General features: G+C 48.7%; 1 protein-coding gene across 3 annotated transcripts in view; it reads right to left on the bottom strand.

Annotated features, from left to right (window-relative positions):
• Positions 1–10: 10 nt before the first annotated feature.
• LOC110531788 (regulator of G-protein signaling 12) overlaps positions 11–20,286 on the bottom strand; it is a 79,327-nt gene continuing 59,051 nt past the window's right edge. For all 3 annotated transcript variants that reach the window (XM_036987656.1, XM_036987657.1, XM_036987655.1), the window contains exon 18: positions 11–1,234. In XM_036987656.1, the coding sequence (XP_036843551.1) occupies positions 912–1,234 (323 nt within the window). In that variant the 3' untranslated portion in view covers positions 11–911. The remainder of the gene's footprint in view (positions 1,235–20,286) is intronic.

The following is a 20,286-nucleotide window of genomic DNA, read 5'->3' as shown; positions in this document are numbered from 1 at the left end:
GCTTTCATTCTGGCATTACAAAGGTGGGAATGTTTATTGAGTGGAATTTGAACAACCAAACATCAAGCTAGACCATAATAGATCAAATGTACAGACATAAAGAGGCATCATATTTTGTTCACCATGAAACAGTGTACACTGAGTGTGCAAAATATTAAGAACACCTGCAGTTCTTGACACAAACCTGGCACCTGGCACCTACTACCATACCCTGTTCAAAGGCACTTAAATATTTTGTCTTACCCATCCACCCTCTGAATGGTACACATACACAATCCATGTCTCAATTGTCTCAAGGCTTAAAAATCATTCTTTAACCTGCATCATCCACTTCATCTACACTGATTGAAATGTATTGAACAAGTGACGTCAATAAGAGATCATAGCTTTCACCTGGATTCATCTGGTCAGTCTATTATTATGGCAGGTGTTCATGATGTTTTTTACACTCAGTGTGTGACCAGAATAATACAGTAACGTGCACTAGAATTGCAAGGAGTTTCTCATGTTCCTACATGTGTGAATCCTATAACCTACCTGAAAGAGGCTTAATTCTATAGCCCCTGTTTTACAGTACCTGTATTATCAGCATCCATCTAAAACAAGGTAGCTCCTAATACATTTCCAAACAATACTTTATTACCAAATTGTTCATACATTTTAACTGGCAATTATTTTCCTTTTCATCACTTCTTGAAAATGTATACCCGCTAAACAGTACGGCATAGTCAGTGATGATCAATAATACAATATCTATCACCATACAATTATTATACATATACATCAGTTCTGGCATGAAAAACGACAGTTTTTTTACAGTGAAAGTCCCTTGTTCATCAAGTAAGTTCCTGTTTGAACAGACCGTGAATCAAGCTTGGAAAGTGCTGGTGAGGGTTGGTCAGCCTCAGAGCTCACACAATGGTGGCCTTGTATATGTCAGTCTTGGAGTCTTTGTTCCCTTCTGATTGATCGTGGGTGTTGAGGGGCACCTGGGAGGTCTTCATTCTACTCTGGCACTGCCGGAGCTCAGCCGCGTACCCTTGGAAACTGACGCTGAGCTCCGAGTCCTCTCCATGGGTGATGGTGACCTCCCTCACCTTCTCCTCCTCCTCTTCCTCCAGGCACACTCCCTCCACGTCCATCACCTCCTGCAGTGCTGGCTGAGAGCGGAGTGCTCCAAGACACGGCGACCTCTTGTGGGAGCGGTCAAGAGCACATGCTCTTTGTCTTCTCTCTGGGTAGAGGGGAGTGATGGGAGAATCAGACACGTTTTAACCACAGTGGTCAAACAAATCAAAAGCCCAGCTACAGTGTATGGAGGAGAGTTACCAATCTAGCATAGCCTTGAGGCCTCAAACACAGCATGCATTGGTTAACATGTCAATGATTTACTGATGGGTTACTACAAAACACACGTTATGACTTGTCTACCACCTCCCTGGAAATGTACAAAGCCTTCCAGAGGATTTTATAAACTGTGTTATAATCAGTCTAAAGCAGTGACATAGGCCAGTGAAGGCCACCAGTTTTTTGTGTCTTGACCTACGCACTTTTTGGTGATAGAGGAAAAACAGTGAACAGGGGAGGAGTAGCGGAAGGGTTAAGAAACCCTCTGGAATAGCTTTTTCCATCTCCATTATGATAGAGCTCTGACCCTTGAAATGCAGTACGTCCATTGAACTGATCTCAGAGCAGTGACCTGTGGGTGACAAAGCATCAGGCTCAGAGTATTTGGCTTGATGGCTTCTGGCCCCGGATCAGTTCAGAACATTGTGCCCTACGAGCTAACAAAATGAAACCATCTCAAACATCAAAAGCTCTATGCATGCCATTGGGTTCGCAGGGCGATCCACTTGGCTTCAAAAGAACAAACTGTAACAGTTTAACTGATTGGTTATTCGTTAGATCAACTGTGTACTGTACTACTGTCTACACCAGGGCTCTCCAACCCTGTTCCTGAAGAGCTACCGTCCTGTAGGTTTTCGCTCCAACCCTAATCTAGCGCACCTGATTCTGATAATTAGCTGGTTGATAAACTGAAACAGTTCAGTTAAAATTGAGATTGGAGGGAAAACCTGCAGGAGGGTAGCTCTCCAGGAACATTGTTGGAGAGACCTGGTCTACACTCTTAGAAAAATCTAGAACCTAAAGTGGTTCTTTGGCTGTCCCCATAGGAGAACCCTTTGAAGAACCCTTTTGGTCCCAGGTAGAACCCTTTGGAGGTCCATGTAGAACCCTTTCCACAGAGGGTTCTACATGGAACCAAAAGCGTTCTACATGGAACCAAAAGGGGTTTTACATGGGACCAAAAACGGTTCTCTTATGGGGACTGCCGAAGAACCCTTTAGGGACCCTTTTTTCTAAGAGTGTAGACTTGTTGATGTCAACAAAACGTGGTGCTTGCCCACGAACTGAGCAGTGTTGCATTGATATGATGATACACTATTTAACAGGATTACATAATACAGAACTTTCTCAAAGGTGCATTTCTGGATCCAGATTAAAGTCTGTAGTCACATTGGAGCTGGATCACTATGACCGTTTCACATTTCTGTGCAGTTTTTAGCTGTATTCTTATCTTGACAAGTGTTTGACAAAATTGAATATCGCAATGGAGAAAGAATATCTGACCTGAAGCCGGTGTACATAATGAGACATCACATGAGTAGAGGAAAGGGTTGTTAGAGTGCGTTGACTCATACAGTTCCTCCGCGACACTTCTCTATTATATTGAGGATGCGTGAGTCGAGAGAGGCCAAAGCTAACCCTGAGTGATAATTCTCCTCGTCCCTCCTGCACTCAGTGACCCTCAGCTTTTCAACAAGAGTTCTAAGTGATTCATACATAGCACTCCAACGCACACACCTTCTGACCTCCTACGTCTCTGATTCACAGTCAAAGCAGTTTTATGAACACAGCCTCCACAGCATTCCCTTGTCACAGCTGAACACACAAACAGAACCTCTTTGCCAAAGGTAGGCCTACTTAACAAGTTGATGTGCTCAATATTTTCTCATGATGCTACAGTAACGATTTACTCTGACTACATATCCATAACGCATTTATTACACATCTATAAGCATTTCATGAACATGTTATGACAGGTCCAAACAGTATTATTAAAGGTTCATGAAATATATCCTTACCATATCTATTGCGCATTCATGTCATGCTATGCAGAGCTCATAATTAGGTATCTTAATAGATACATCATTACAATGACAGAGTAGGAGTGTCATCATTATGGCTGTTATCTAAAATGTGCTTCTGCCATATCAGTGTTAGTGAATATTCCAAAAGGCCATGCTGATATGAAGCCTGTACTTGAGATTTTGTGTGACTGACCTACACACAATACCCCATAACTGTCACACAGCCAGGAGTGGTGGGTGCGGAGTCAATCGCAGAGAGCAGAGGATAATGAGGGAAACCAAACTTTATTATCCAAAAGTAACGCCAAAAACAACAGGCGAAAACAAATGTGTCCAACCCAAAACTGGGCACCAAACAGACAGTGAACATAACATGCAACCAACCTAGACTAACAGAGAAGAGAAAAGGAAAAGTGGATCAGTGGCAGCTAGTAGACCGGCGACGCCGAGCGCCGAGCGCCGCCTGAACAGGCAGGGGAGCCACCTTCGGTGGAAGTTGTGACAGTACCCCGCCCCTGACGCGCGGCTCCTGCAGCGCACCGCCGTCGGGCTCGAGGGCGACCCAGAGGGCAAGGCGCAGGGCGATCCGGATGGAGGCGGTGGAACTCCCTCAGTACTGATGGATCCAAGATGTCCTCCACCGGTACCCAGCACCTCTCCTCCGGACCGTACCCCACCAAGTCCACGAGGTACTGTAGGCCCCTCACCCGGGGACCCCTCGATGTCCAGAGGGGGGCGGAGGGACCTCCGGCACCTCACCTTCCTGCAGGGGACCAGCTACCACTGGCCTGAGGAGAGACACATGAAACGAGGGGTTAATACGATAGTAAGAAGGAAGCTGTAACCTATAACACACCTTGTTTATCCTCCTCAGGACTTTAAATGGCCCCACACACTGCGGCCCCAGCTTCCGGCAGGGCAGGCAGAGGGGCAAGTTTTGGGTCGAGAGCCAGACCCGGTCCCCCGGTGCGAACACCCCCAGATGCTCCATAAACGCCCTCCAAACTCTGGACGTGAACTGGGGACCCCGAAACGATGTCCTCAGGCACCCCGTAATGCCGGAAGACGTGGGTAAACAGGGCCTCCTCAGTCCGTAGGGCCGTAGGGAGACCGGGCAACGGGATGAGATGGCAGGACTTAGAAAACCGATCCACAACAACCAGGATCGTGGTGTTCCCCTGAGACGGGGGAAGGTCGGCGACCACGGCCGTTGTGGAGCGGGGAGGGGCTGTAACTTCCCTCTAGGCAGGTGTCTAGGAGCCTTGCTCTGAGCGCACACCGAGCAGGAGGAGACATAAAACCTCACGTCCTTGGCTAAAGTGGGCCACCAGTACCTTCCCCAAAGACCCCACACTGTCCTCTCAATACCAGGATGATCCGAAGAGGGTAGCGTATGGGCCCATCGAATTAAACGATCACGAACACCAAGCGGCACGTACTGTTACACCCGCTGGACACTGAGGAGGTGCAGGTTCCAACCGTAACGCCCGGTCGATTTCCGCGTCCACCTCCCATACCACCGGTGCTACCAGACATGAATCTGGAAGGATGGGAGTAGGATCGATGGACTGCTCCTCGGTGTCATAGAGACGGGACAGTGTGTCGGCCTTAGTTTTAAGGGAGCCTGTCCTATAGGAGATTGTGAACCAAAATCTGGTAAAAAAAAACATGGCCCACCTTGCCCGACGCGGATTCAATCTCCTCGCTGCCCGGATTTACTCCAGATTACGATGGTCGGTCCAGATGAGGAAAGGGTGCTTGGCCCCCTCAAGCCAATGTCTCCACACCTTCAGAGCTTTTACCACAGCTAACAACTCCCGGTCCCCCACAACATAGTTCCGCTCTGCTGGACCGAGCTTCCTCGAAAAGAAAGCGTAGGGGCGGAGCTTCGGTGGCGTTCCGAGCTCTGTTACAGCACGGCTCCAACCCCAGCCTCGGACGCGTCCACCTCCACTATGAATGCCAAAGAGTGGTCCGGATGAGCCAGCATGGGAGCGTCGGTGAACAGCTCCTTCAGACAACTGAAGGCTCTGTCCGCCTCCGCTGACCACAGCAAACGCGCCAGCCCCCCCTTCAGCAGTGAAGTAATGGGAGCAGCCACCTGACCAAAACCCCGGATAAACCTCCGGTAGTAATTGTCAAACCCTAAAAACCACTGCACCTCCTTTACCGTGGTCGGAGTCGGCCAATTACGCACGGCTGTAACGCGGTCACACCCCAGAGGTGGAAATGCGATAACCCAGGAAGGAAACGGCTTGTTTGGAGAACACATTTCTCAGCCTTGACATACAGGTCATGCTCCAGCAGTCGCCCAAGTACTTTACGCACCAGAGACAGAATAGATCAGTATATCATCGATATACACCACCACACCCTGCCCGTGCAGGTCTCGGAGAATCTTGTCTACGAAAGATTGAAAGACGGCTGGAGCATTCTTCAACCCATACGGCATGACGAGGTACTCATAATGGCCAGATGTGGTACGAAACGCGATCTTCCACTCATCTCCTTCCCGGATACGCACCAAATTATACGCACTCCAAAGGTCCAGTTTTGTGAGAAAAAAAACGCCCTCCGTGAAATGATTCCACCACCGCAGCGATGAGAGGTAGTGGGTAACTAAACCCCACTGTGATGGAATTTAGACCTCTATAATCAATGCACGGACGCAGACCTCCCTCCTTTTTCTTCACAAAAAAGAAACTCGAAGAGACGGGTGACGTGGAGGGCCGAATGTACCCCTGTCCCAGAGATTCAGTGACATATGTCTCCATAGCCACTGTCTCCTCCTGGGACAACGGGTACACGTGACTCCTGGGAAGTGCAGTGTTTACCAGGAGGTTTATCGTGCAATCCCCTTGTCGATGAGGTGGTAATTGGGTCACCTTCATTTTACAGAAAGCGATAGCCAAATCGGCATATTCAGAGGGAATGCGCACAGTGGAAACCTGGTCTGGACTCTCCACCGTCGTTGCACCGATGGAAACTCCTCTGCACCTACCTGAACACTCCTCTGACCACCCTTGGAGAGCCCCCTGTTTCCATGAAATCTCAGGATTGTGATTAGCCAGCCAGGGAATCCCCAGCACCACTGGAAACGCAGGTGAATCAATAAGGAAGAGACTAATCCACTCCTTATGATCCCCCTGCGTTACCATGTCCAGTGGAACCGTGGCCTCCCTGACCAGCCCTGACCCTAATGGTCGGCTATCTAAGGAGTGCACGGGGAGGGTTGATCTAGCGGCACCAGTGGAATCCCTAGCCTCAACGCGAGTCCACGATTCATAAAGTTCCCAGCTGCGCCTGAATCGACTAGCGCCTTATGCTGGAGAGAGGGAGAAAACTAGTAAAAAAGAGAAAGAAATTAAAGAAATTAGTAAAAACATGTGACCAACAGGGAGCTCTGGGTGAGTCTGGTGCTGACTCACCTGGGGTGACCGAGAAGTGCTCTGCCTGCCCTCTCAACTCCCAGGCGAGCTCCTCCAGCACCGATTGGCAGTGTGTCCTCTCCGACCACAACTGGTGCAGGAGGAGCCTCCGGTCGCCCTCGATGCGGCCCCCCCTAACTCCATAGGGATTGGAGTGGGAGGGCCAGGAGGTGGAACTAACAGGGCCCGTTCTGGACGCCTGTGGGCATTCAGCAGGTTGCCCAGTCGGATCAACATGTCAATGAGTTAATCGAGGGAGAGGGTGGCGTCCCGACAAGCTAGCTCCCTGTGGACATCCGCCCAGAGGCTACATCGATCGTGGTCTATCAGGGCCCTGTCGTTCCACCCCGCTCCAGCGGCCAAGGTCCGAAACTCCAGCGCAAAGTCCTGCGCACTCCTCGTCTCCTGTCTAAGGTGAAACAGCCGTTCACCCGCTTCTCGGCCCTCTGGTGGGTGGTTGAACACAGCCCAGAACCGGCGGGTGAACTCTTGGTAGTGGTCCCTCGCAGAGTCTGGGCCATTCCACACTGCATTGGCCCACTCCAGGGCTCGACCCGTCAGACAGGAGACGAGGACGCTCACGCTCACCTCACCAGAGGGAGTCGTACGAACGGTAACCAGGTACAGCTCAAGCTTTGGCAAGAACCCCTGGCACCCAGCCGCCGTTCCATCATACTCCCTGGGGAGCGCCAGACGAAGAGCACTGGATCCGGACACCGCCAGAGGAGTAGGTTGAGCAGGTGGAGGAGGAGCTGGGGGTGAGGTAGGGAGACCACTCCTCTCACATCTGTCCATTCTCTCCATCATTTGATCCATTGCTGACCCAATTCGGTGGAGAATGGTCGTATGATGGAGGACACGCTCCTCCATGGATGGGAGAGGAGGTGCAGCTGCTCCTGCTGACTCCATGGATATGGTGCGGGCTTCTGTCACACAGCCAGGAGTGGTGGGTGCGGAGTCAATCGCAGAGAGCAGAGGATAATGTGGAAACTGAACTTTATTACGGTATCCAAAAGTAACGCCAAAAACAACAGGTGAACATACAGACAGTGAACATAACACGCAACCAACCTAGACTAACAGAGAACAGAAAAGGAAAAGGGGAACGGTGGCAGCTAGTAGACCGAGCGCCGCCCGAACAGGTAGGGGAGCCACCTTCGGTGGAAGTCGTGACAATAACGTCAAAGTGGAATTATATCTTTAGACATTTTTACAAATTAATTAAAAATGAAAAGCTGAAATGTCTTCAGTCAATAAGTATTGAGCCCCTTTGTTATGGCAAGCCTAAATAAGTTCAGGAGTAACAATTTACTTAATAACAAGTCACATAAATTGCAACGACACACTCTGTGTGCAATAATAGTGTTTAACATGATTTTTGAATGACCACCTCATCTCTGTACCCGACGCTGTCACGAACCTCGCCGAGGTTGGTGCCTCTTCCTGTTCGGGCGGTGCTCGGCGGTCGTCGTCGCCGGCCTATTAGCTGCCATCGATTCCCTTTCCGTTTGTTTTGGGTTATTGGTTAATTGGGTACACCTGTTTTGTATTAGGATTTGTTTGTAGGGTATTTAAGGGCACTAGGCCCGCTGGGTATTTGTGCGGGCTTGTTTTTGTTACTCTGTGTTTTGTTGGTGTGATTTATTATTGTATTTATTCTCCGGACTGTTTAGTCCTGTTGTTGTTTTGGACTAGCAACGTATTTACGCCCTGTGTGTTGGCGTGACTGTTTTTGTTGCGCTGGGGAATAAATCTGAGGAAAACGACTGAACCCTGCTCTCTGCGCCTGATTCCACCCACCACACCTAGTAGATCGTAACAGAAGCCCGCACCACCTGAAATGGAGTCAGCAGGAGCAGCGACCACTCCTCTCCCCACTATGGAGGAGCGCGTTCATCACCATACAGCTGTCCTCCATCGGATTGGTACCGCGATGGACCAGATGATGGAGAGGATGGAACGATGGGAGAGGAGTGGTCTCCCGACATCTACCCCAGCTCCCCCACTCCCGACACCACCTACTCCACCTACATCGTCCTCTGGGTCCGGCGCACTACGTCTCTCCCCCCCGAGGGAGTACGATGGAGCGGCTGCTGGGTGCCAGGGATTTTTGCTCCAGCTGGAGCTCTACCTGGCTACCGTGCGTCCGGCTCCCTCGGGTGAGGAGAGTGTGAGCCTCCTCGTCTCCTGTTTAACGGGCAGGGCCCTGGACTGGGCTAATGCAGTCTGGAACAGTCCAGACTCAGCTCGGGACAACTACCTGGAGTTCACTCGCCGTTTCCGAGCAGTGTTCGATCATCCACCAGAGGGTAAAGCAGCGGGTGAGCGACTGTTCCACCTCAGACAGGAGACGAGGAGCGCGCAGGACTTCGCGTTGGAGTTTAGGACCCTAGCTGCTGGTGCTGGGTGGAATGACAGGGCCCTGATGGACCATTACCGGTGTAGTCTCCGGGAGGACGTCCGCCGGGAGCTGGCTTGCAGGGACACAACTCTCTCCCTGGATGAACTAATAGACATGTCTATTCGATTGGACAACCTGCTAGCTGCCCGCGGGCGTTCAGAAGGGGTCCTGTTAATTCCACCGTCCAGCTCTCCCACTCCCACTCCGATGGAGTTGGGAGGAGCTGCATCTAGGGGGATCAGAGGGGGCTCCTCCTGCTCCTATTGTGGACAGAGAGGACACACTTCGGACCGGTGTTGGAGGAGTCCCTCTGGGAGTCGAGATGGTCGGCAGAGCGCTCCTCGGCCACCCCAGGTGAGTAAGCACCAAACTCACCCAGAGCTCCCTGTTGGTCACATGTTTTTGTTAATTTTTTTCCCTGCATTTTTCCCCTCTCTTCAGCATAAGGCGCTAGTCGATTCAGGCGCAGCTGTGAGCTTTATGGATCGTGGACTCGCCCGTAAATTGGGTATTCCGTTAGTGCAGATAGACCCACCTGTCCCCGTGCACTCCTTAGATAGCCGACCGCTAGGGTCAGGGCTGGTCAGGGAGGCCACGATTCCGCTGGACATGGTAACGCAGGGGAATCATAGGGAGAGGATCAGTTTCTACCTTATTGATTCACCTGGGTTTCCGGTGGTGTTGGGGGTTCCCTGGCTGGCTATTCACAATCCCCTTATTTCCTGGAAACAGGGGGCTCTTAAGGGGTGGTCAGACGAGTGTTCAGAGAGGTGTTTAGGAGTTTCCATCGGTGCCACGACGGTGGAGAGTCCAGACCAGGTTTCCACCGTGCGCATTCCCCCAGAATATGCCGATTTGGCTATCGCTTTTAGTAAGAGGAAAGCGACCAAATTACCACCCCATCGACGGTGGGATTGCGTGATAAACCTCCTGGAGAACGCTGCACTTCCCCGGAGTCATGTGTACCCACTGTCACAGGAGGAGACGCTGGCTATGGAAACATATGTCACGGAAGCTCTGAGACAGGGGTACATTCGGCCCTCCATGTCACCCGTCTCCTCGAGTTTCTTTTTTGTGAGGAAAAAGGAGGGAGGTCTGCGTCCGTGCATTGATTATCGAGGTCTCAATTCGATCACAGTGGGTTTTAGTTATCCGCTACCTCTCATCGCTACGGCGGTGGAATCATTCCACGGAGCGCGTTTCTTCACAAAACTGGACCTCAGGAGCGCGTATAATCTGGTGCGTATTCGGGGAGGAGACGAGTGGAAAACAGCGTTTAGTACCACATCAGGCCACTATGAGTACCTCGTCATGCCGTATGGGTTGAAAAATGCTCCAGCCGTCTTTCAATCCTTTGTAGATGAGATTCTCAGGGACTTGCACGGGCAGGGTGTGGTAGTCTATATTGATGACATCTTGATTTATTCTGCCACACGCGCCGCGCATGTTTCCCTGGTGCGCAAGGTTCTTGGGCGACTGCTGGAGCATGACCTATACGTCAAGGCTGAGAAATGTGTGTTTTCCAAACCAGCCGTTTCCTTCCTGGGTTATCGCATTTCCAGCTCGGGGATGATGATGGAGTGTGACCGCGTTAATGCCGTGCGTAATTGGCCGACTCCGACCACGGTAAAGGAGGTGCAGCGGTTTTTAGGGTTTGCCAATTACTACCGGAGGTTTATCCGGGGTTTTGGTCAAGTAGCGGCGCCCATTACCTCACTGCTGAAGGGAGGGCCGGTGCGTTTGCGGTGGTCAGCAGAGGCTGATGGAGCCTTCAACCAGTTGAAGGCACTGTTCACTGGGGCTCCCGTGTTGGCGCATCCGGACCCTTCGTTAGCATTCATAGTGGAGGTGGATGCGTCCGAGGCTGGGGTTGGAGCCGTGCTGTCTCAGCGCTCGGGTACGCCACCGAAGCTCCGTCCCTGCGCTTTCTTTTCTAAGAAGCTGGGTCCGGCAGAGCGGAACTATGATGTGGGGGTCCGGGAGTTACTAGCTATGGTAAAGGCCCTGAAGGTGTGGAGACACTGGCTAGAGGGGGCTAAACACCCTTTTCTCATCTGGACTGATCACCGTAATCTGGAGTATATTCGTGCAGCGAGGAGACTGAATCCGCGCCAGGCTAGGTGGGCCATGTTCTTTACACGTTTTAGATTTACGATCTCTTACAGACCAGGTTCCCTCAACACTAAGGCCGACGCGCTGTCCCGTCTCTATGACACTGAGGACCGGTCTATCGAACCCACTCCCATCCTTCCTGCTTCTCGGCTGGTGGCCCCAGTGGTATGGGAGGTGGACGCGGACATCGAGCGGGCGTTGAGGGTTGAACCTGCGCCTGCACAGTGTCCGACTGGCAGAAGTTACGTACCGCTTGGTGTTCGTGATAAGTTGATTCGGTGGGCTCACACACTACCGTCTGCGGGTCATCCGGGGATCGATAGGACAGTGCGGGGTCTTAGAGGGAAATACTGGTGGCCCACCTTAGCTAGGGATGTGAGGCTCTATGTCTCTTCCTGTTCGGTATGCGCCCAGAGTAAGGCTCCTAGGCACCTTCCTAGAGGGAAGTTACAGCCCCTCCCGATTCCACAACGGCCATGGTCCCATCTCTCGGTAGATTTCCTTACTGATCTTCCCCCTTCTCAGGGGAACACTACCGTTCTGGTCGTTGTGGATCGGTTCTCTAAGTCCTGCCGTCTCCTTCCATTGCCTGGTCTCCCTACGGCCCTACAGACTGCAGAGGCTCTTTTTACCCACGTCTTCCGGCACTATGGGGTCCCAGAGGATATCGTCTCCGATCGGGGTCCCCAGTTCACATCTCGGGTTTGGAAGGCGTTTATGGAGCGTCTGGGGATCTCGGTCAGCCTTACCTCTGGTTATCACCCCGAAAGTAATGGGCAGGTGGAGAGAGTAAACCAGGAAGTGGGCAGGTTTCTGAGGTCGTATTGCCAGGACCGGCCAGGAGAATGGGCAAGGTACGTCCCATGGGCAGAGTTAGCCCAGAATTCTCTTCGGCATTCGTCCACGAATATGTCGCCATTCGAATGTGTACTGGGTTACCAGCCGGTCCTGGCTCCGTGGCATCAGAGTCAGACCGAGGCTCCTGCGGTGGAGGAGTGGGTACAGCGCTCTAGAGAGACCTGGCGGGCAGTCCAGGATTCTCTCAGGCAGGCCAGTGAACGGCAGAAGAGAGACGCTGACCGCCACCGCAGTGAGGCCCCGGTGTTCGCACCAGGGGACAGGGTCTGGCTCTCGACCCGAAACCTGTCCCTCCGCCTGCCCTGCCGGAAGCTGGGGCCGCAGTGTGTGGGGCCATTTAAAGTCCTGAGGAGGATAAACGAGGTGTGTTATAGATTGCAACTTCCCTCTTATTATCGTATTAACCCCTCGTTTCATGTGTCTCTCCTCAGGCCGGTGGTAGCTGGTCCCCTACAAGACAGTGAGGTACCGGAGGTCCCTCCACCCCCTCTGGACATCGAGGGGTCCCCGGCGTACACAGTACGAGCTATTCTGGACTCGAGACGCCGGGTGAGGGGCCTGCAGTACCTCGTGGACTGGGAGGGGTACGGTCCGGAGGAGAGGTGCTGGGTACCGGGGAGGGACATTTTAGATCCTTCCCTCTTGAGGGATTTCCATCGCCTCCACCCGGATCGTCCTGCGCCTCGTCCTCCGGGTCGTCCTCGAGGCCGGGGTCGGCGCGCTGCGGGAGCCGCGCGTCAGGGGGGGGGTACTGTCACGAACCTCGCCGAGGTTGGTGCCTCTTCCTGTTCGGGCGGTGCTCGGCGGTCGTCGTCGCCGGCCTATTAGCTGCCATCGATTCCCTTTCCGTTTGTTTTGGGTTATTGGTTAATTGGGTACACCTGTTTTGTATTAGGATTTGTTTGTAGGGTATTTAAGGGCACTAGGCCCGCTGGGTATTTGTGCGGGCTTGTTTTTGTTACTCTGTGTTTTGTTGGTGTGATTTATTATTGTATTTATTCTCCGGACTGTTTAGTCCTGTTGTTGTTTTGGACTAGCAACGTATTTACGCCCTGTGTGTTGGCGTGACTGTTTTTGTTGCGCTGGGGAATAAATCTGAGGAAAACGACTGAACCCTGCTCTCTGCGCCTGATTCCACCCACCACACCTAGTAGATCGTAACAGACGCATTCAGAAAATTCTAAGGTCCCTCAGTTGAGCAGTGAAATTCAAACACAGATTCAACCATAACGATCAAGGAGGTTTTCCAATGCCTCACAGCGAAGGGCACCTATTGGTAGATGGCTATAAATAAAAAAGCAGACATTTAATATCCCTTTGAGCATGGTGAAGTTATTTATTACACTTTGGATGGTGTATCAATACACCCACTCACTACAAAGATACAGGCGTCCTTCTTACTCAGTTGCCAGAGAGAAAGGAAAGCGCTCAGGGATTTCACCATGAAGCCAATAGTGACTTTTAAACAGTTGCAGAGTTTAATGGCTGTGATAGAAAACTGAGGATGGATCAACAGCATTGCAGTTACTCCACAATACTAACCTAATTGACAGAGTGAAAAAAGGAAGCCTGTACAGAATACAAATATTCCAAAAGATGCATCCTGTTTGCAATAAGCCACTAAAGTAAAACTACAAACAAATGTGGGAAAGAAATTAACTTTAAGTCCTGAATACAAAGCACAAAGCAATATAGCACATCATAGAGTACCACTCTTCATAATTTCAAGCATGGTAGTGGCTGCATCATGTTATGGGTATGCTTGTCATTTTTTAGGATAAAAATAAACAGAATAGAGCTAAGCAGAGGCAAAATCCTAGAGAAAAACCTGGTTCAGTCTGCTTTCCAACACTGGGAGACAAATTCACCTTTCAGCACAAGGCCAAATATACACAGGAGTTGCTAAGCAAGACGACATTGAATGTTCCTGATTGGCCTAGTTACAGTTTTGACTTAAATCGACTTGAAAATCTATGGTAAGACTTGAAAATGTCAGTCTAGCAATGATCAACAACCATCTTCAGAGCTTGAAAGATTTTGACGGATTGGACCCCTTTTTTCAAGTTTCGCCTAAAATGGCATACCCAAATCTAATTGCCTGTAGCTCAGGCCCTGAAGCATCTTCTTGGTACCATTTGAAAGGAAACACTTTGAAGTTTGTGGAAATGTTAAAGGAATGTAGGAGAATATTACACATTAGATATGGTAAAATCTAATACAAAGAAAGAAAAAAAATTGTATTGCAAGAGCAAGGGCCATAATGTATTATTCCTCCACAATACTTATATCCACAATACTTATTCCTCCACAATCCTTATAGATCCAAGATGGCGTAGCAGTAAGACTTGTTTGTTTTTGCCCCTTGTAAATATTTTTTTCTTGGTTTTTTTGTATACATTTCAATATATTTCAATCTCTTTTTCCATTTTTTTTATTAAATATACCTTCCTGCAACCCGCCTCACCCAATGTGATACGGATTTGAATTTTTTTCGACCTTAGAACTGGAACCTCCATCAGAAGCTAGCCATCAGAAGTTAGCCAGCTAATTAGCTACTAGCTATTTAGTCACTGTTAGCCACTGCTAGCGGTCTTTACCTTTATCTCAGACACCAGCCACTTTAGCCCAGATAGCCCGGATAATACCTGCCAGTCTGCACAGTGCGATATCAGCCCTGAGCATATCTGACTGCTTTTTTCCACTACATCACCAGATTCCTGCCGCAAGCTCTGTACCATTACACCGGATCATCACAGCTAGCTAGCTGCTACCGAGTGGCTATTGTGGCTAACGCCCTTGTCCAGAAGCAAGCACCAGTTAGCGTCAAGCTAGGCCCATCTCCCGGCTAGCAAACGAAGTACACCAACTACAATACCTCTCTTGCCAATTGGCCTGGACCCTTTATCGACACGGAGCCCCGCCAATCCATCACGACTGGTCTGCTGGTCTGCTGACGTAATTCGGCCGATGTGCTCTCAACCGGCCTCTGCGTTGTGGATGTCGGTGAAGACCCATTTGCTATCCCCGGCCCGCTAGCTTTTCTGAATGCCGTGTCTCCCTCTCACTTAGCATAGTAACGACTACCGAACGGCTCCCCATCTATTGCTGCTCATTGAACCCTATGATCACATGGCTACACAGCTGATGCCTGCTGGACTGTTCATTAACACAGTACTTAATTTTGTTTCTTGCGGCCCCAGCCTCAAACTCAGGCCCTGTGTTCTGACCCTATCTGCCCATTCGTCGCCATTTACCCGTTGCTGTTGTCTTAGCTGTTTACCCGTTGTTGCCTTAGTTCTCCCAATCAACACCTGTGATGGCTTTATGCCTCTCTCTAATGTCAATATGCCTTGTATACTGTTGTTTAGGGTAGCTCTCATTGTTTTATTTTACTGCGGAGCCCCTAGTCCCGCTCAACATGCCTCAGATAGCTCCTTTGTCCCACCCCCTACACATGCGGAGACCGCACCTAGCTTAACTGGTGCCTCCAGAGATGCAACCTCTCTCATCATCACTCAATGCCTAGGTTTACCTCCACTGTACTCGCACCCTATCATAACCTTGTCTGTACATTATGCCCTGAATCTATCCTACCATGCCCAGAAATCTGCTCCTTTTATTCTCTGTTTCCAACGCACTAGATGACCAGTTCTTATAGCCTTTAGCCGTACCCTCGTCCTACTCCTCTGTTCCTCTGGAGATGTAGAGGTTAACCCAGACCCTGTGTGTCCCCAGGCTCTCTCATTTGTTGACTTGACTGTAACCGTAAAAGCCTTGGGTTCATGCATGTTAACATTAGAAGCCTCCTCTCTAAGTTTGCTATATTCACTGCTTTAGCACACTCCGCCAACCCTGATGTCCTAGCCGTGTCTAAATCCTGGCATAGGAAGGCCACTATAAATTCTGAAATTTCCATCCCCAATTACAACATTTTCCGTCAAGATAAAACTGCTTTAGAGGGCGGAGTTTCAATCTACTGTAGAGATAGCCTGCAGAGTTCTGTCATACTATCCAGGTCTATTCCCGAAAAGTTTGAGCTTCTACTTTTAAAAATCCATCTCTCCAAAAATAAGTCCTCACTGTTGCCACTTGTTATAGACCCCCCTCAGCTCCCAGCTGTGCCCTGGACACCATATGTGAATTGATTGCCCCCCATCTATCATCAGAGTTTGTACTGTTAGGTGACCTAAACTGGGATATGCTTAACACCCTGGCCATCCTATAATCTAAGCTAGATGCCCTCAATCTCACACAAATTATCAAGAAACCTACCAGATACAACCCCAAATCCATAAACATGGGCACCCTCATAGATATCATCTTGACCAACTTGCCCTCTAAACACACTTCTGCTGTTTTCAACCAGGATCTCAGCAATCACTGCCTCATTGCCTGCATCTGTTATGGGTAGGCCTTTCTAATCGACCTGGCCCGGGTATCCTGAAAGGATATTGACCTCATCCCGTTAGTAGAGGATGCCTGGTTGTTCTTTAAAAGTGCTTTCCTCACCGTCTTAAATAAGCATGCCCCTTTCAAAAAATGTTGAACTAAGAACAGATATAGCCCTTGGTTCACTCCAGACTTGACTGCCCTTGACCAGCACAAAAACATCCTGTGGCGTACTGCACTAGCATCGAATAGTCCCCGCGATATGCAACTTTTCAGTGAAGTCAGGAACCAATATACACAGTCAGTTAGGAAAGGTAAGGCTAGCTTTTTCAAACAGAAAGTTGCATCCTGCAGCACTAATTCCAAAAGGTTTTGGGACACTGTAAAGTCCATGAAGAATAAGAGCACCTCCTCCCAGCTGCCCACTGCACTGAGGCTAGGAAACACTGTCACCAACGATAATCAAGAATTTCAATAAGCATTCCCCTACGGCTGGCCATGCTTTCCACCTGGCTACCACCAACTACGGCCAACAGCTCTGCACCCCCGCAGCAACTGGCCCAAGCCCCCCCACGCTCAAGGTATCTATCATAACCGCCATCGATAAAAGACAGTACTGTGCAGCCATCTTCATCGACCTGGCCAAGGCTTTCGACTCTGTCAATCACAGTATTCTTATCGGCAGACTCAACAGCCTTGGTTCCTCTAATGACTGCCTCGCCTGGTTCACTAACAGAATAATGTGCAAATATTGTACAATTAAATCAAATCAAAATGTATTTGTCACATGTGCCGAATACAACAGGTCTAGCTAGACCTTACAGTAAAATGCTTACTTACAAGCCCTAACCAACAATGCAGTTTAAAAAAATTACGAATAAGAAATAAAAGTAACAAATAATGAAAGAGAAGCAGTAAAATAACAATAGCGAGGCTATATACAGGGGGTACCGGTACAGAGTCAATGTGCCGAGGCACCGGTTAGTTGAGGTAATTGAGGTAATATGTACATGTAGGTAGACTATGCATAGATAATAACAGGAGTAGCAGGAATGCATTAAATGCATTTTAATCCCACTTTGTAACACAACAAAGAGTGGAAAAAGTCAAGTGGTGTGAATACATTCCTAAGACACGATCGAAGTGGTCTGGAATAAACATTCTCTCATTACAGTAGGCCTATTTGAGTTGAGAGGTATAATTTCTGTCTTGGCACTGTTCGTAACATGAGCCTGTGCTGGCTGACTGTCGGGTTCTTGTCCGTCAATGGGCCATGGCACCAGACTCGCCTAGACAGACCATTTCTCCCCAGGGCCAGTTTGAAACAGAACCAGCTGCACAGCTCACTAAGGCTAGCTGAGATCAGCCACAAGGCCCCCTAGTTTCTGCCAGATGGATGATAAGACTGATTCAGGGTCAGCTGTAGCCAGCATTCAGGTGTGTCATTCAGACAGATGGAGAAGACAGTGAGATATAACGTGAGGCTAAAGGATCACTAGATCCCTCAGGCAAGAATTCTGAATCAGTGTAAGCTAATTGTGTTTATTTTCTGGGTATTACATTTTCATTTTGTTGTTAAGAAGTAGCTGCATTGGGGTGGATACTAAGCCTAACCTTGTGCCTAAGTGGTCGATTGCACTTTAAAGTATAAAAGCTTTTCTAAATTCCAGATATGGGCGATGACATCACAAAGCCTAATACTATAAACCTGCACTTGATATGATAAATACAGTGAAAACAGGATATCCCAAACACGGGCAACGAGAAATGGGAGGAAGTCTAATTTTATGTATTTATGTATTGGTTCTTTGCTATTACTAGAAAGTGGAACAGGCTTGGCCTTATCCTCAAATTCCCCAGTATGGCAGATGACGTTGATGCAATGCATGGTAGTGGAACAACAGTTTAACTATATACTGTCGCCCTCTGGTGGACTAAAGCATTAATTAGAAAGCAATTAGCAATACATGATTATCTGACCAGGCGCACAACCATCATTTGATTTTACACGGAAAGCAAAAACAATCATTAAAATAGATAACAGCTGATATCTTTTAGATATTAAAATGGTAAATTAATCTCAACACATCACACTCATAAGGGCATATTGGTTGTTATTTCACATCAGGTGGAGTGACCCTAGCAGACCAGTGTTTTGTTTTCAACATGAGTTTACATTAACGTTGTAGTCAGGGATTGAATTGGCATATCCTATAGGAGCTGACCCCAGAACCACTAAGTCTGAGTGCCAGTCTGTTGATGCCATCAGGCCAACTCCCTGTCACACTCATTGTCATGCATACATGTTAGGCTTGACTGACAGCAATGGAGTAGGCACAAACAGATCTGGGACCAGGCTAAGAATCGCTAGCTTTTTCATCCTTAACTTAATTAGTTCATTAACCACTAACTCAAGGTGGAGGGGAACTCCGTTCCACTCCTCTAAGTAAACCCAAGGGAACATAGACCACAGGCTGCTGTGTCAGTTTGTCCTCTTTAAGGGTTCAAGGTTTTTAATTACACGACCATGATAACGTGACAGAAAAATGTTTCCTTTCAGATGTAGAGAGAGAGCGAGCAATAGTTTCTCTCTGCAGCAAAACAGTCAACTCATGCAAGTAGGACACGTTACCATGGTTCCCAAAGTGGAAGGGACAGGCTGATGCGCTTAGCAACCAGAACAGAAGAGCAGAGAGAAACTCACTGCGAGGCTTATACTAACCTCTCATATCGACTTGTGTATAGATATCACAGTACATTTATCTATTGACAGAGCTATTGAGAAAAAGTCAGGGCTAGACGCATTGTGTCCACCTGAGTGATGGCCTCTGTATACTTTGAAGTAATCCATCCTCGAAGCTGCAGGACTGGGTTCAAATAGAATTAGTTTTCTTTCAAATACTGTCAGCGATTGATTGAGCCTGCCTGGAGTGCTAAATGGACAGGGTTTGCACTTTGGGGACTATTCCATTGGTTCCATTGCGCCAGACAAGCTCAATCAAGCGAAAGTAAAACAAAACAAATGCTGTTGGAGACAGTACTTAAAATAGTCCATGTAAAACAAAACTTGAATTCTAGCCATCTCTTAAGTCCTTTTTTAGCTGTACAGATCTTCAAACAGCACAGCTGGATAAGGCTTCCTTTTAAGTTGGGACATCAAAGTGTGTTGTTATTACTCTAATATGGCTTTTGAACACAGGTGAGACAAGACTACAGTGGAATCACACAGCTAAACTGGTTGTCTTGTGACAACAATAAATAACTGTGACGGATAATGTTGTTGATTATGATGGATGCCCTGCCCACCACAATCAACTGTTCATTCTGTTTTGACTCCAGATAAATGCAACAGCTTGGGACTGTTGTGGTAGAGTGCACTCAATCAAATTTGTAATTTAATTGAAAATTGTAAAACTGCACTTATCGGGAGTTAGTTGACTGCATTCACAAACTTATCAGGCTCACCGTGACTATCAACCCGACTTACTACGTAGTGGAGAACTAGAAACTGACCAGTTGGTAAGGGGGTATGGACAAGGAAATCCCCATGTTCAGGACTGATACAGCTCTTCACTGCTCATAGAGAAAGCATTATGCATTTGCTGAGGTACATTAGTGAAAGCAATAAAAAGTCTAGTGTTGCAAAATTCCAGTAACATTCCCAAAATTCTCAGCTTTTCCAGAAATCCTGGTTGGAAGATTCCTGGAATCAGGAAGGAAGAAGCCGGAAAGCTGGGAGTCTTACAACTGGGAGTTCTGGAAAACCTAGGAATTATGGGAAAGTTACAGACATGATTCAATCCCTTAGAAAGACAGACTAAAACAAGAAAGACAAAACAGGCAGAATTACACACAAACAACACAAACGCTACCGAATGACCTCTCACACAGACACAACAATCAGAACTACACACAAACAAGTCAGAATTACTCTGACACAGATGCC

This window comes from Oncorhynchus mykiss, chromosome 9 (assembly GCF_013265735.2).
Source record: "Oncorhynchus mykiss isolate Arlee chromosome 9, USDA_OmykA_1.1, whole genome shotgun sequence".
In the NCBI taxonomy this organism is placed as follows: Eukaryota; Metazoa; Chordata; class Actinopteri; order Salmoniformes; family Salmonidae; genus Oncorhynchus; species Oncorhynchus mykiss.
The sequence above is the reverse complement of the archived record's forward strand: the minus strand, read 5'-3'. Positions and strand labels throughout refer to the sequence as shown.